At 38.3% G+C, this 17536-nt stretch overlaps 1 protein-coding gene and 1 long non-coding RNA gene across 2 annotated transcripts in view; one reads left to right on the forward strand and one right to left on the reverse strand.

Annotated features, from left to right (window-relative positions):
- LOC148904855 (uncharacterized) overlaps positions 1-17536 on the forward strand; it is a 210401-nt gene that overhangs the window by 83403 nt on the left and 109462 nt on the right. The window lies entirely within an intron of this gene.
- Positions 355-14906, reverse strand: LOC116304924 (MFS-type transporter SLC18B1). The gene is made up of 18 exons (XM_031714722.2): positions 14787-14906; positions 14297-14685; positions 13853-13948; positions 13139-13212; positions 11719-11866; positions 10732-10800; positions 10151-10241; positions 9292-9363; positions 9084-9154; positions 8327-8425; positions 7517-7614; positions 6852-6947; positions 6009-6083; positions 5491-5557; positions 4132-4158; positions 2961-3016; positions 2615-2687; positions 355-1691 (listed from the first exon to the last, which is right to left on the reverse strand). Exons 2-18 carry the CDS (start codon positions 14594-14596, stop codon positions 1686-1688), a joined length of 1518 nt encoding a protein of 505 aa, XP_031570582.1. The 5' UTR covers positions 14597-14685; positions 14787-14906; the 3' UTR covers positions 355-1685.

Genomic DNA, 17536 nt, shown 5'->3' on the forward strand with positions numbered 1-17536 from the left:
TGTTCTATTCTTCTTTGGCCAATCCGAATTGGCTTTCTAACCACAAGATAACGGAAAGATAACAATAACGCTTCTGATTGGCTCTTGAACATTTTTGAAATGTTTCTAGGTGCCCACGGTTTTTCGATTTGAACTGTAATACCTATGTAACTTCTTATTTGTGTCTTTAATAGACTCTATGTATATGTATATTTGTTTATCATGCGCGGCAACACTAACTTCGACTTGGAACACTGAACGGAACTGTTATGATTAAAGTGCCCCTCACCCATAACTCAAATATTTTCAGTATTGCTTCCACATGAAGTGAATAGTTGAATGGTATAAATATTTGTACGTGATTTGACTGATGGATCTTGGAGATATCAAGGTTTATTTTCTTTAAATATGTTAGTGAGTGAAACGACGTTCTTTCAGTTACGTGATATCAAGCGAGCATGAATAAGAGAGGGAAACTTCTTACTAATGCGCGCGCCATGTAAATTCCTAGTTTGGCTATTTTTAGTAACCGGATGCAGTTTAAATTTCATCTTACCCTACTCCCCATCAACTTGCGAGCGCGCGCTCTTTGCGTTTATTATTGTTCTGATCAGATTCCTAAAAACGAAACGGAAAGAGCGCATGCGCGCAAGTTGATGACGCACGGGAGTAGGGTAAGGCGAAATTTAAACTGCATCCGGTTACTAAAAATAGCCCAACCGGGAATTTACATGGCACGCGCGTTATTAAGAGTTTCCCTCTCTTATTATGCTCTCTTGGTGATATATATTTCATTGTCACAGCTGAGCGGTGAATTTTGTTTAAGCCAGTCACTGCGCGTTTACCTGTTTTGCCGCCGGCCCTTATTCCCAGGCTACTGTAACCTAACTTTTGCGTATTTTTCTGTTTTCTTTTGAATAAAATATAATATACATGCCTACAAAAAGCAGAAATATGATAAGCAAGAATAAAAACAATTTCACTTTACCGCTATGTTTGCTTCGTTCTTTTAAGCTTAGGGCCGGTCATTTGTCCAATCATGCTTTGCGCGCCGCGTTTACCGCTCAGCCGGTTCTATTTTCTAAATCATTTTCAGAGTCGTCCCCAGAACCCCGTGCGCACGTCTAAGCAGAAGTCTAGGGAAAGGAATTCGAAATTAGTAAATTTTCAAGAATCACTTTAGTAATATTGCATAATATAAATGTCGATGGATGGAGGTCGGGACAAATTCATAAGGAATTCCTGATAAAATATATTCATCCATATTTATCCTGTTATCCATCTATATAGTTTGGGATTTTCTCTCAGGTTGGCATCTTTAACCGCATCAGATACTTATTTCAATAAAGTCAGTCACCAAAAACCTAGAAAGCTGACTTCACTGAGGATCATGAGAAACTTTTCATACCAAACAAGTAAAGCTTTTTTGATACAAACTGCAGCTTGAGGATGCTCAGAAGAGGTGAGACTGTAACTGGTAAAAGATGTACAAGTCCATAAACAGTTATCAAGCGATTGAACGAGTAAAATGAATCTACCCATAATCCTTGTCGGTCTCAGCTGTGTAGTTTTCAGGTGACTAACTTTATTGAAAGAAGTATATACAACTTTAAAATTCACGGAAATATTTTCCGGAGTCTATGCAGATTCCTTTAAAGTCCTTGGATCCAACCCGTTGTATAGCATAGAAGGCCATGGTAGATTTCTTACGCCTGTAAAGTGACATACACCCATATGTTACAAAAGTCATTATCAGTTAAAATATAGGGATTTCCGAGATGAGGGAGCGCTGTCAAACGTATCACGGGCTCAGATTCAAAAACTATGTGTTTTCGGGCGAGATCTTGCACAATAGAAAACATACAAACAAAAATTGGGGATTATGTTAATAAAGGAATACTTTGATGTTAATCTTTTAGTTCGGAAGTAAGATTATGTCTTTTTAAAAAACCTATTGCTCACTTCAAGCAAAATCTTTTCTTCAAGGGTTGTAGAATCGCCTATAAATAAATGGCTTCCAAACCTGAGGTTTCTGATGAACTGTTTCTGCCTTGTTTTCATTACTGTGTCTGCAATATTCGTAAAAGCGCTCGCGCACCTCGGACATCGTCTATTGGCTGGCTACTAGACTGCGAGCGGTCCCACTTTTCCCTTCAAACTCAGTAAGGCAAGGAGCACATTAAAATGTCGTTTACGTAAAGAAATTTATTTTTCTTGGTTGATCTATCTAGCGCGCGCAATCCACCATGTGACAGGCGTTTCTCGTAGTGTTTTGGTTTCGGCCGATCCGAATTACGATCGCGTAAGAAGGGAATGACGAGATATTCGTCTGTTTTCGGAGTAAATTCGCTAGCCCGACTAAAGCAAGGAACGCCTGCCATGAAGTGTAGCGCGCGCACGTAAACAAGAACTACAAGGAACGCCTGCTATATCTTAGAATACGTGCGATAAAATCGAAGATAAATCAACACAATCAAAATTTTAACGTGCTCCCTTGAGTAAGGGCGAGTAATTTGGGATTCCTAAGGACGCGCATATATTGGAGCCGAGTGAGCGTCCACAGGAATCCCATAACACTCGTTTAGCGGGCAACTGTAATTATATCACAGGACTTACAGGACAGAGACACTCTTACCTCTTGATGTAAAAGTGAAGTTCTTTCATTAACAACTTTATCCTCTGTAATATTCCCTTCTGTACTTTTGGTACTTGAAATTCAAAGACAGATATGTTTAACAGTTAGTAATACACTTACTGTTAAACATATAAACTAAACCGTGGGTAAATAAAATATATTTGTCTATCTTCTACACTTAGATATTTTCAAGCTTAAACAGCAACCGCGGAGGCTTGAGGTGGGGGGGGGGGGGGGGGGGGGGGAGGAGGGTATTAAGAGACCCAGAGACCCAGAAATTGGTGGCAGATGAAAAAAAAGGAAAATGAATTTAAGAAAAGTAATCCAAACGATTTACATTGAGTACCTGCTGGAGGTTTTCATAAGTGCCTCGCACGTGCTAAATACAGCTAAAACTACGCCCTGAATCAAGAGACAGAGTATACGTTATTAAATCCGTTCAGTCTGAACGAAACATTCAAGTTACGGGGAGAATCTTTCCTGCCATCTAACATGGCTACCGTCACGTGATGGTGCATAACCTCTAAAAGAAATTGCCCTATTTCACTATGACTTCACATCAAAACAATCTATTGTTTAAACGCAAAGGATCATGGTCGTCGGAGGGGGTCAAATCAACGCAAATTCACCGAAAATTGTTCTAAAACCCCTACCAATCCACGAAAAAATAAAATAACCAAAAAACACTCAGTATAATTTTTAGTACACATTAACACATATTATAGCTGAAAACCAGGTCATTTTAGATAAAACTGTTTCGCTAGGAGCAGATTTTGTTGAATTTTCTATTGGATTTGGCGATTCTATCCCCCACATAAACAAGCAGTGACGTCATAGTGAAATAGGGCAATTAGCGTGTTGAGTTTTGCGAAGGGAAATATGCCAATCATCCTAAGACCCTGGCTAAACGAGGAAACATGTTGTCCCGCAAACATGTTTCCTTAAATGTTTTCCAAAGGTGGGAAAGCTGTCAGGAAATATCGGCAAACCTGTTTACCCAACATAGTTTGGCGCATGCGCATTTTCAAATGACCCTTGATTTTAGGGCTGGTTGCTAAGTAACTAACTTTTAGAATGTTGAAACATCGTTTCAAAGTGTCTTAGAAGCATGAAATGTTTTTTCGTCTTGGAATCAAAATTTGTTGCACGCAGCGATGTTTCGCATGCGGCTAAACTTGGGAAATTGCGCGCGGGAAACATGTCTTTGGAAATATGCTCCTCGTTGAGCCAGGGTATAAATCATGAACTCTTAATGTGAACAGAAGCGCCTTAAATGCTTTTTTAAAATCTGATCAGGTAGAATTAGTCAAGTGTTAGATGGAGAGGTTGGAGGGGAGGTCTGATGCAGGGACAGATCTTTGGAAGGTGAATATTTACTGGGTGCCTATGCATCCACGTTTCGCATAGAAATGCCTCAAGAATATTATCTCCCGGAAAATAAAAACGTACAGTTATTTCTGTGATGAACCTCCTCATTACTCTTAGAAAATTAGTCACATTTGTTAACCTCATATTACCTGAACAGCTAATATCCCAGCTAATATCTGAAGCAAATAAGATAACAGTTCTAGTCAGTAAATACATCCTGGCCTACAGGGATTATCGCGCATAATAGAGTGATTTTATTTGACCCGTGAAAAAATAGCACGAGTAATAGTTGGTAGTAAACTCTAAACCCATTGTTTTCTTTTGTTCTTTTTTTTATTTATTATTTTTATCAACTAATACTGAATAAATAGTCATTTTTCTTCAAGGGTTAAATATAAAATCACTCTACTATTCAAACTTCAAACTGTGATCATTGTAGTGCGGTTCTCACTAGCGGCGCACGCCGACGCAAGCATAAGCACTTTCAATCTCTTTTGCTTGTGCCAAGGGAGCACGTTAAAATTTTGATTGTGTTGGTTTATCTTCGATTTTATCGCACGTAATCTAAGATATGACAGGCGTTCCTTGTAGTGCTTGTTTACGTGCGCGCGCTACACTTCATGGCAGGCGTTCCTTGCTTTAGTCGGGCTAGCGAATTTACTCCGAAAACCGACGAATATCTTGCGAGGAGCGGAGCGACGTGTAAAAAGGGAGGGTCCTATTACACTCGTCATTCCCTTCCTTACACGATCGTAAGCCATTCGGATCGGCCGAAACCAAAACACTACGAGGAACAATGACTTTCCTTACACAAACAAAATTTTAATGTGCTCCCTTGCTTGTGCATGCGCACGCATCGCTGAAAATGAAAATATTGAAATGGCTTCCCATTGTCTTACAGGACAATTGGAAATCACACGTGGTGTAGCGGTGAGAGCGCTCGCCTCTCGCCAATGCGAGCCGGATCAATTCCCGGGCTCGGTGTCGTATGTGAGTAAAGTTGCTTGTTGGTTCTCTCCTGTGCTTCAAGAAATTTTCTAAAAGTTCTCCGGATTTTCTTCCTCGATTTGTAGAAATGCCACTGTTGAATCTCACATATCTTTTTTCCTGTTTTCTTTCTTTCAGTAATTCATCACAACGCGTAGTTTTGGCTGCGGTAAGATACGACACGGCTACGACACAGCTATGGTAAGATAAGACACGACTACGACACGGCTACGGTAAGATACGACACGGCTACGGTAAGACACGACACGACTACGACACGGCTACGACACGGCTATGGTAAGATACGACACGACCACGACACGGCTACGGTAAGATACGACACGGCTACGGTAAAATACGACACGGCTACGACACCGCTACGATAAGATACGACACGGCTACGACACCGCTAAGGTAAGATACGACACGGCTACGACACGGCTACGGTAAGATACGACACGGCTACGAATAAGTTATCGTATTGTTTCCGACCCATGTGAAAATCTCTCTATGATACTCACAGTAGCTGACCAGTTGAATCCTAAATAATGGTTCATCGTACCACCAATAGTCGGACCAAGGAAAGCACTGAAAAAATTATACCAAAACAGATATTAAACACATAGAGGTTATATAAGTTGAAAAGTCGAACTTCACATGAGCCTAACCTAATTGAAACAATGGATAACAAGGCGGTCTTCTTTGATGTCATTAGGTTCGACTCATGTGAAGTTTGACGTTCAACCTTAGTCTTACCTGCACCTTAGTCTGTTTGTTAATAATGTAACATTGTTGCAGTACGGTACTTGAACGAAGAGGTACTAAGTCTATTGAACTTAGTACTATAGTGCAGAATAGGTCTCTTGCATTATGGCTTCATTTACTACCACTACCAGAATCCCTTGCACACTTTCTTTTGTTCAGTTAATTAGCACCAGTAGTGGAAAATACATATTTGAATAATAAAAGAAAGTCGAGGCGCATTTTGGTAGCAGTAGCACGACGGCCTATTCCAACACTTTGGACTTTGATAACTTACCCTATACTAATCAATGATCCAAATATTCCTGATAATACTCCATGTGTTCTGATATCATCCGGTAGTCCATGTTCCCTGGGTAATTAGAATGAGAAGATAAAAAGGATAATAATAATACTTTTCTTAGTACGAGGGTTTTATGTACCCTATGAGGCACTGATTGAGCTAAAATAGACCTTTTTCGAGTTCCAAATTACCGCTGTGTTCCTTGATTACAGACTCAGTTACCCAGGGTTAGCCTTGAATCAGTGTCTAAATATTCACAAATACCAATGGTAAAGTAAAGAATGCACAACTTTACCAATACAAACACTATGAAATTCCACGGACCTTCACTGGAACACATGAGTATTCTGCACAAAATCGAGGATAACCCTGAGCAGCAGAAAACTCGAAAATGGAGTACAGACCCCTTGGAGTACGTCAGAATGCAGCTCAATTCTCAGGAGATTGAAATTCTTTTATTTTGTCTTCTAAATTGAGCTGCTATGACGTCACATGCAAGGGGCCTATAGAGCTAATAAGTGTGACGTAATTAGAACGTAAAACCCCTTCCGGGTCCAAATGAATAATTACTTCTACAGACACTTTGTGTGTTTTTTCTTCATAGCAGGATTCTCTTTTCATATATCTAATTGTTGAAGGTAGAGCCATAAATCCTGGGAATAGGTTGTGGCACGATTTTAGCGATCTTTTGTGTGATTGGACCCGGAAATACGTCACAACTTAAAAGCCCTATTAGCTTGACAGGATCAGGGCGCTATCCATATATCCCCAGAACTCAATTAATATAAATAATACTATTAATACTAGGATTTACAAGGATGTAAATAGATAACATACAAAGCTGTGGCCATCATGTCAGGCATCACAGGAACCAAGTAGAAACTGTAGGATAATCCAAGAATCATTAATGCTATTGCAGCCATCCATACTTTCCTAGAAAGAAAGATAATAAGTGATCAATGAAAATGAAAGAGCAAGTAGTTGTTGGAAAGCACGGGTTGTGTAGCGGTGAGAGCCTTTTACCGAGGCGACCCAGGTTCGATTCCCGGTCTTGGGAGAGAGGGAAGGAGGGAGGGATGGCGGGAGGGAGGGAGGGAGGGAGAGGGGGAGGAGGGAGGGAGGGAGGGAGGGAGGAGGAAAGGAAGGAGGGAGAGAGGGAGGAGGAAGGGAAGGAGGGAGAGAGGGAGGAGGGAGAGAAGGAGGAGGGAGGGAGGGAGGGAGGGGTGGGAGGATGGATCGGTTAAATGGACAGATGGATAGAGGGAAGGACGCGGGATAGAACGGATAAACGGGCGTGTAAAGAAAGGATAGATGGTTGAATAAGTGAATAAATGGATAAATGGAAACCGGATGGAAGGATGGATGGGTAGATGGATCGTTAGAATGGATGGATAGAGGGACGGACGAATGAACGGATATGTGAATGGATGGATGGATCCCCTGGCACCACAATTTTATAACAATTCAGTAATAGCTTAACAAATAAGATAGTAAGAACTTACTTTTGTGGAAGAAAAGATATAAGAGGAGTAGGTCCAAGGCCCAGGTATCCAAGAACTCCAAGAAGAACTCCGATTACTATCAGAATACGTGTTCTACCCTGGAGAACAACAATACCAACACTTTATCCCTTGCTTGACAAAAAATAGATAAAAGCAAAAAGGACTCCATATACACCAGTCAACTTTTGCCTTGCGGGAACCCCATACAGTCAACTCTCAGGACCATCAATTGTGTTAGTATTTTCCCGGTGATTTTGCTCTCGACCGTAATTTTTAAGCGAGGTGTCCATAAAATCGGGAAAGTTTACTGTTTAATCCGAAATCCTTACTTTATATAAATACATTAATCCTTATATTCGTTGCTATCAAACTACAAACCATATAACTATGGCGTTCTTGAATGTACTAAGCCTGTCTAGGGAGCATGGGACTTACGGGGAAAAGGATCGGTACTATGGGGAAGAGGGCGCTCACAAAATACCAAAATTTTCTAGTTTTGCTTTCGAGCAGGGTCAAAGCAGTGAAAGCAGAGAAAGCAGTGAAAGCAGAGAAAGCAGAGAAAGTAGTGAAAGCAGAGAAAGCAGTGATTAAGCAGAGAAAGCAGAGAAAGCAGTGAAAGCAGTGAAAGCAGAGAAAGCAGTGAAAGCAGTAAAAGCAGTGAAAGCAGTGAAAGCAGAGAAAGCAGTGAAAGCAGAAAAAGCAGAGAAAGCAGCGAAAAAGAAAAGCATGATTTACGCACAAATGGAATTATTTGGTTTATTCTCACTAAAGAGGCTAAGTTAATGGTTTCCAATAAAGTGGTTGACTCACCGTCTTGTCTCCTATCCAGCCAACAAACGGGGCAGAGATAGCATACACGGCTCCAATCAGCAGGAACATCAGGCCGATCTTAGACGCATTCAGTCCAAACTAAACCAACAAAAACATAACATGACAATAGACCCTTTGCCAAAATGGCAGCCGAAAATTCGAAACAGTTAAAATCAAACTGAGTGAAAAACCAATACCATGAAACACCTTTATTTTAGTAATCCTACAAAGATTCATTATGTCGGGTGTTATTTCGGCCGAGAAAACTTTTATTGAAAAATGACAAATTTACATACGGTTGTATTTCTGGGGGTGTAGCGTATACAATCTTTTTGTAATTCACCTCCAATTAACCAATGAGCACGCGCGTTCTTAGGAAGTACACAAGTTGGTATATGCTAATGTTTTTTATTTCAGTTTTTTGATTGACGGTCGTTGAAATGCTAGTCGGCGAACGAAACATCAAGATTCAACGATAACGGTAGTAAACAAAGTTGCGCGCTTTACATCGCATTTTATTCGTGAATCAACGAACATAAATAAATTTGCTCTTTTACTCCGACGAAGGACTAACGTTCGAAACATCAGTAAGACCAATTTTTTCATCTTTTTCACGGTGTATAATTTACCTTTTCATCATTACTGTTTCATTAGAAACACCGACGCAGCTCACGCTAGTTTCTAGCTAGTTATCTCTTCTTTCAAACATAAATATAGCGATATTGCAATTTTTTGTATGTTAAAATCTTGCACGTACCTCGGCCATGTGTGGTGATAAGGTAGGATCAAGGAAGCCCAGTACGACACCACTCAGAAGAATACACGATGCTAGAAAAGGGAAAGACATCACATTAGACCAGAAACTGTAATGTTAAAAAAATTCAAACTCAGGGATGCGGGACAAGCGCACTAATGCTACATCGTTCTTATTTCAAGAAAATTAAATATAATCAAGAATTACTCACCCAATACCAAGATACCAGGTATTTTCAAGACAGCCAACAAAGACCCTGATTCTCTTTGTTCAGATGATGATTCTGAATTAGTGCACAAAAATAGAAGCGTAAGACGAGCAGCCATATTGGCAGCCGGGCGAAGGAAGTGGTCATGAGAAGAGGATGGAAACCTCATCATGCAGATAGATACAAAGAGTCTAGAAGTGTTCACCATTTACCCAGAATGGAAATCTCGGTTGGAAAACAAATGGTACGTGTCATTTCGGTTGGAAAATTCCAGAAAACTTGGTCTTCCGATTTAAGTAATTCACTTTTCCCGCTTTTTTTGTTTCCTTTAGTAGACGCGTGTACCATTTGCCAAAGTGGAAGATTCCTGGTTTTTCTTACCATTAGCAAATGAATTTCCAAACCACTGCTAAACCAAAGAAAATGCTTTGACAAGATACCAAATTACAGTGGTGTTGCACAATGTCTGCCCCGTGACTTTTTGACAATCATTACAAATGATTGCTTACTATTAACAATTATAATAGAGTGTCTCGAAGATATTAGTTTCTTGAAGATATTAATTCGTTGAGCTACCCTGTAAATTCGAGTATAGATAAAGATCATGTATGTATGTATGTATGTATGTATGTATGTATGTATGTATGTATGTATGTATGTATGTATGTATGTATGTATGTATGTATGTATGTATGTATGTATGTATGTATGTATGTATGTATGTATGTATGTATGTATGTATGTATGTATGTATGTATGTATGTATGTATGTGTGTGTGTGCATGCGTGCGTGCGTGTGTGTAATGTGTCTTGATCACAGGGTTAATTATGATGATCATGACTTGTTGTTAAACGCACATACCATCTGGCATAGGCAAGACACACAATACTAGTGGTAAAGTGAGTAGAACCAGTCCTCCTAGTGTTAAGAATGGCACCTTGAATCCGCCATACTGGAAGAACAAAAACAATGTCAACATCATCTTGTAACTTGGCATCAGAAATTTCTGGGATCAGTTATAGGAGGGAGGGAAAGGAAAGAAAGAAGAATTAAAAAAAAGATGGAAGGGTAGAAAAACCAAAATGAAATGGGAAATGGGAAGGAATAAATAGGGAAGGAAAGATGGAAGGATGGAAGGATGGAAGGAAGGAAGGAAGGAAGGAAGGAAAGAAGGGAGAGAAAGAAAAAAAGAAGGAAAGAAGTAATGAAAGTAGGAAGGAAGGAAATAAAAAAGCAAAGAAAGAAAAATGAGAATGGAAAAATAAACAACGCCATCATCACCATTATCATCATCACCACCACCATTTCCATGATTACATGTAGCATCACCATCATCATCATCACCACTATTACCATGATTAGCATCACCATCATCATCATTGTCATCATTATCATTATTAAATGTACATCATTACGATAAGAGTAACTAACAAACTACATACAGTATATAAAGCTCCACCAAGAGGTGGTCCAGCCATGAAACCAAGACCAGAGAATGTTTCCATTGCACCCTTTAGATACAAAGAAAAACGAATAATTATAAAATGTATAATTAACACGATTATTACTAAATACGTATAAGATTGACTTTTGGTATTAAATTAATCAGAAAAACTAACGCAGACAGATTTTGACATTTCAATGACATCCTGTCTTCATTATCAAGAAACTAACTGAAAAAAAAATTTAATAAATAAAATTAAATATTAAATTTTTTTTTCAGTTAGTTTCTTGATGATGATGACAGGATGTCATCGAAACGTCAAAATCTATCTGCGTTAGTTTTTCCGATTAATTATTACTAAAGATGTAAATAATGTTTTTTCAACTGAGTTCCAGTAGCTTAGTTGGTTACAGCATCTGACTAGTAAGCATAAAGTCATGGGTTCCTTTCCATGAAAAATTTGCTTGAAGAAACATAAATTACATCTTTACTAACTATCCAAGTAGCAAACAACACCTTAAAGGAGCACTTGGATGAAAATCAATGAAAATTGGAAATGACTTGAAACTTGTTGAAACCTATCTATATGGCCCAGATAGTATCCAAGCAACATATTTTCTTCACAGTAAAAAGTGGGGGATAAAAATTATCAATTTTATTCAGCATCTAAGTCGTGAGTAAATGACGTCATTTACTCAACCCTATTGTTCTTTTTGCTTTTAAAGAGCAATTTCTCATCTGCAAGTGACTCCCAGGCTAAAATTTTCACTAATCATGATTACATAGTCATAATTGGGTCATATTATCCTCAAATATTTCAATTATTCAGACTTTCAAAAATTGGGGCGTTTTCATCCAAGTGCCCCTTTAATAAATTAATATTACTTTTCATTGGAGACTAACTAGGCAACAACTTCCAATATAAAGAATTAAGATATGGTTCAATATTTCATGATAAGATAATAGTCAGCAATTATGAACCTACCATGACAGCACCCAGATTTTTGGGGAATGCTCCTGCAACAATTGCAAAAATTGCGACATCAGCCATTGATCCTCCAATTGCCGACACAATTCTCAAGATGAAGCAGAATGTGATATAAATGGTGCCTGGCTGCATACTGTCCACAAACCTGGGAATCAAGAGAAAATATTAGGTATATCTCACTCCTATATAGATTATTCTGCTTCACATCGCATGTTTTTTTTCAAATAACAGTCGCCTTCACATCTTGAAAGGTAGCCGTGTCTTTGCATCAAAGCAAGATGAACGGTGAGCTTGCAATGCTAGAGACATGTGAATAATTGTCCAAGGTGTTAAAAACAGGTCTCTGTCATTGCCCACTCACTGTTCGTCTCACTTCAATGCAAAGGCACGGCTACCATTCAAGATGGTGCTGAGAACTGTAAAAAGGACTATTGGGTAGCTTAAGAAATTATCCATACCCCCTCCCCACAGAGGATTTTTCTAAAGACTCCTCCCTACCCATTGGAAATTGGAAATTCCAATTTTCTTCGGAATAATCAAGCCCTCATCTTCTGTCAGGAATCTTGGAACTATCTTTGACACTAACTTATCTTTAGACAAGCAGATAGCAAGCACATGCAAATCTTCTTTTTATTATCTATATAACATTAGGAAGATCAGGAAATTCCTATCTCCTGATTCTTGCACCACTCTAGTCAATGCTTTTATAACTTGCCGCATAGATTACTGTAATAGCTTATACTATGGGCTACCTGCTTATCAAGTAGCTAAACTGCAACGCATACAGAATGCTGCCGCTCGTTTAGTGTCTTTAACTCCACGCTTTTCGCATATTACTCCTGTCTTGGCTGATCTCCACTGGCTACCAGTGAGATTTAGAATACGTTTTAAGATACTTATTTTCGCTTTTAAGACTATTCATGGTCTCGCTCCTAGTTACTTATCTGATTTAATTTCTATCAAAAAGCAGTCTGGTTATAATCTTAGGTCCAATAATGAGCTTTTATTAGCACCTCCACCGACTAAACTTCGACCTACTCTTGGTGGTAGGACTTTTTCATACGCTGCGCCAGTAGAATGGAACACTTTACCATCTAGTATTAGGCATATTACATCATTACCTTCTTTTAAAGAACACTTAAAGACATGTTTTTATAGAAAAGCCTTTATTTAGTTGTTTTTGCAATTCCCATTGATTAACTTAGCTTTTAAGTTTCTAGTTATTGTGTATTGTTTCTGTATTCAGCGCAGATGAACATCTTGTGCTAATCTGCGCTTTATAAATGTAATTTATTATTATTATTATATCAACTTTGTAATTTTATTCTCTCTGACCCCCCACCCCTCAGAAATGTTGAATGAATACATAAAAATTATGAAATAAAATAAATTGTCATCAATATTTTGATTGACTTACCCAAACAGTGATTCAGAACCTCCCATTAGTAACAACCCACAAGTGATAGTAAAACGAGCACCAACCTTAGGAATCTTAAAACAACAAGAAATTAGAATATAACATATGGTTCATTAGCATGCAAAGAAAAAGATTACACCTACGTGATATCGAAATTACATGCATACTGAATGCTCTGCAATATTATGTATATACACTCAATTGAAGAATCGTTGTCAGGTTCAGAAACATAGAACATAGAAGCTGAGACCGAAATGGCACATGGGAAGTATGTTAATTAGATGCATGCTGTGACCGGCGACCCGTGGCATCATCCACTGTTTTTAATACACGTTTGGCATTCTAAACCGACTGCATGGATGGCACAAATGAATAAATTATAATATAATTATGTCATTTCCCATGTGCCATTTCGGTCTCAGCTTTTATGTTCTATGTTTCTGAACCCGACAACTTTTTCTTCAATATTCCATTTTACAGTTCTGTTCGAGTGACCACGAATAATAGTTGCAAGTCGAGGCTGCAGTTTCCACGCATAGCAAAACTATACTTTTTATCATGAGCGGAAACTCCAGCCTCGGCTTGGAACGGAACTGTAAAATGAAGTATTGAGTATATCTATATTCTTAAGGATGCATGTAATGCAATACCAGATATATTTAATAAATTATAAAAAATCATTAGATTTAAAGGTATTATTATAAATTAACTTACTATAACACCAATCAATGGAGAAACCAAGAAAGATACCAGAGAATAGACACCAAAAATTAAACCAATAACAGTTCCACTAGCTCCTTTATTTGCTGCCTAAAACATAAAATAAACATTACATTAACTGTTTCAATTTGAAGAATAATTGGGCTTAATTATCGAGGTTACGTAATAACGTAAACAGATATTACCACAAATTAAGAAAGCCTATTAAGTAAATACAAGAGAACTTCATATTCTCTTGGTTAAATAGATACAAAAAACACTAGTCTTTTTTTGGAAAAGACTAAAATTTATGGTAAAGTTTACGTTGAATTAATTCAATTTGTAATCCACGATGCAGTAAAATAAAGACGAAGCGGCTTCTTGATTTATAAATGAAACAATGGAACCTTCAGCGCATTTATGTGCTTCCAAAGTATAATAAACACAAATTCGACGTACCTCTTTAGGAAAAAATGGCGAGAGTACAGAAAACGCCGCACAGGTAGCGAAATAAACTACAGCCAAGCAAACTATAGTTAATTTTTGCCGAGCTGTTCCCCATATTTTAACTTCAACCGGCTCTACAGTGGTGGTTTCTTTAGCTTTTTCTTCATCTTCGTCTGTCTTCGCCGGGACCGGTGAATGGATTCCACCATTGCACACTCCGTTTACCGGAGATTTGGTATTACTTCTGTCTCTCGGCTCTTCATAACTCATCATCCTTTTAAATGGGCTTGGAGCCCTCATAGTAGCTGCCATTTTGAGTATATAAACCAAGGAATAGTGCAGTGACGGCTTATTAATATTACAATATTCTTCAGCGTTCTTCAGACGCCAAGCTAAATCGCCTGCAAAATATAGTAACAACGGTGTAAAATATTAACTAGTTTTGCTCCATATTCCCGCCCCAATGCTCTTAATTCGAAGCATATTCTTATGTACTACTTACTTTATCGATGGCTTGCTTTACTATAATTCAAAGGCCGAAAAAGAAACCTTTTTGACCCTGGAGACGCTAACTTTGACAGATAGTTTTGCAAACTGTGGTGCAATATTCTATTACACAGGAAGCCTAATACGAGTCACCATCTACCACAGGCAGTCCAAGCAATGTATTTGTGGTGCGTACTCAAGAGGAACAAAAGCGTAAATAGGTATACACCTTTTGCCGTTCATTAACAGAAAATGTACATTCATTTGTGCCAATAGTTGTATCAATAACGTGTAATGTATTTTCATCAACACCAAAAGTAACATCATTAGCGCGGATCAACTTTCAATAACGATAATTGAATATGCGTGTACATTCATAGGCATCAATGGACAATCAATAGCGCGTTTGTACATTCATATGCGCGGAATGTATTTTCTTGTGCGCGAAATTCAATTTCAATTAAACCAAAATGACAACCAATTGCATTTATGGACAATCATTTACCCAAAAGTGAAAATTCATTAGTGCTATTAGCATAACCATTGACAATCTATAACGCGCTTGGACAATCATGAGGGTGAACGTTATATTCTATAGCGTGGTTCGACAAACATTTGCATGATTCGAATGAACAATAAGAGAAATAAAACAATCATTAGCGATTTTTTAAAAAACTATTTTAGCCTTCAATTTCTTCGCCATTTATACATCGTGGTAAATACGTCTGCATATATCTGAACCACTGATCACATTTAGCGATAGTGATGGTTGCCACATTTCTCTGGAACCCTTCCATTAGCAACTGCTTTCTGTAGTGACCTTGAGCAATCCCTTGTCGTCTTGCCTTAGCCCGATAGTTCGTATGTTGTTGGATCTCTGGACGGCTGATGTCGGCTTTAATTGCTGCTTTAAGTGAGCTAATTGCTATTCTCCTACGCAGCCTCCATCCTGAGTTTTTTATATGTTTTAAAGTGATTTAAAAAAGTCGCTAATGATTGTTTTATTTCTCTTATTGTTTATTCGAATCATGCAAATGTTTGTCGAACCACGCTATAGAATATAACGTTCACCCTCATGATTGTCCAAGCGCGTTATAGATTGTCAATGGTTATGCTAATAGCACTAATGAATTTTCACTTTTGGGTAAATGATTGTCCATAAATGCAATTGGTTGTCATTTTGGTTTAATTGAAATTGAATTTCGCGCACAAGAAAATACAATTCGCGCATATGAATGTACAAACGCGCTATTGATTGTCCATTGATGCCTATGAATGTACATGCATATTCAATTATCGTTATTGAAAGTTGATCCGCGCTAATGATGTTACTTTTGGTGTTGATGAAAGTACATTACACGTTATTGATACAACTATTGAGACACATGAATGTACATTTTCTGTTAATGAACAGCAAAAGGTGTAATGTTTAGGTCACCCATCCGAGTGCTAACCCTCCCCAGACGAGCTTGACTCAGTATCTAGAACGACAACGATTTATCCACTGGACCACGGTTCCAGGTGAATCAGCATAACAATAGCCGTGAAAACAATGCACCGAATAGACTCGACTTTTTAACTATTTTTAACTACCGATTCCGTGCGTGGCAGAGATGCAAGGGATTAGCCGATATGGTCTGGGGGCCGGCTGGTCTCTCCCCTGATGCTTCGGCTAGAACATTTTCTTGCGTAATTCGTACATCCAAGGGCAGAAGGATTTAATCGCCGTCAGGTCCGAAGTCCATACGACGCCTCAGCTCTGCGGATGTCTCGGGGGTATGGCAAAGTAGAATCGATTTTTTTAATTTTCTTTTGGTGGTTTCGAGTCTCATCTCACTTACATAAGATTTTTCTTTTCTTTTTTAATCCATTTCTTATTAGATTTAAATCTTCAATTTAAGGCAATCTTTTTAATGAAAAAAAGAAAAAAAAAAGAGAAAAGATTCCTTCATAGTCGGTTGCTTATAAGCCTAGTTCAGAAGTTCGATCAGAAGTTATCAGTCATATAAGCAATATCGATCCGCGAAAAGTAGAGCTATGCTTTCCTATTTTTCCTGTTAAAGCTTGCTGACAAGAACATTTACTGCACTTGGATATCTATATCATATGCCCGCAAAGGACTAGCGGTTGGTGCCTTGAAGACTTCCGGGTACTATTGCGCAATTTCTGCTTTTTCTGACAAGGAAACTAAACAGCCATCACAGTAAATAATAAGAATAACAAAGGATGGTAAAAAGATCATAAGAAAATTAATTGGTGATTCTGACTGAGAATTTTGAACTTTGAGAGAGTGGAATATCTTCAGTTGTTGCGTCATGGCGCAAGATCAATGGTCACAAGTAGTGGACATATGCATAACTCAAAACTGTTTATTTTATAGCCTACAAAAGGGAAGAACCTGCAAATACTTTAATATTATGTAGAGAACACCTTAAGGGAGAAGATCGTCTTAGACGAGTTAAACGAAATCATTCTTTTCTGTGAAACATCCCATTATGTTTTGATTAACATCGCAAACTTCTTCAGCTGTACTAGGCCTCTGTGCATGATACAGGCAACCCATTGAACACCTATTGGGCGTCTTGTTACAGTTAACTCAAGGACATTTGCCCAAAAATTAGTTAATTGACAATTGGCAATCCCCATTGGCACCCTCTTATAATCTAGTTCGAAGAACTGATTTATTTTGTGTACCCGATGACAGTGTCGTGAAAAGGTCCAAGTTTTCGCTCATACTATCACGCGTTTGAGTCCCCCACCAGCTCT

The sequence above is a fragment of the Actinia tenebrosa genome, unplaced genomic scaffold (genome assembly GCF_029948245.1).
Source record: "Actinia tenebrosa isolate PJP-AT-01 unplaced genomic scaffold, QUT_ActTen_1.0 PGA_scaffold9__36_contigs__length_13948895, whole genome shotgun sequence".
NCBI classification, from domain to species: Eukaryota; Metazoa; Cnidaria; class Anthozoa; order Actiniaria; family Actiniidae; genus Actinia; species Actinia tenebrosa.

Coding starts and splice junctions, on each gene's coding strand:
- LOC116304924 (XM_031714722.2), bottom strand. CDS start 14,596: ATGGCAGCTACTATGAGGGCTCCAAGCCCATTTAAAAGGATGATGAGT. Junction 3,017..4,131: donor CTGGGATATTAGCTGTTCAG/GTAATATGAGGT, acceptor CTCTTGATTCAG/GGCGTAGTTTTAGCTGTATT. Junction 2,688..2,960: donor CTTATGAAAACCTCCAGCAG/GTACTCAATGTA, acceptor TTGAATTTCAAG/TACCAAAAGTACAGAAGGGA.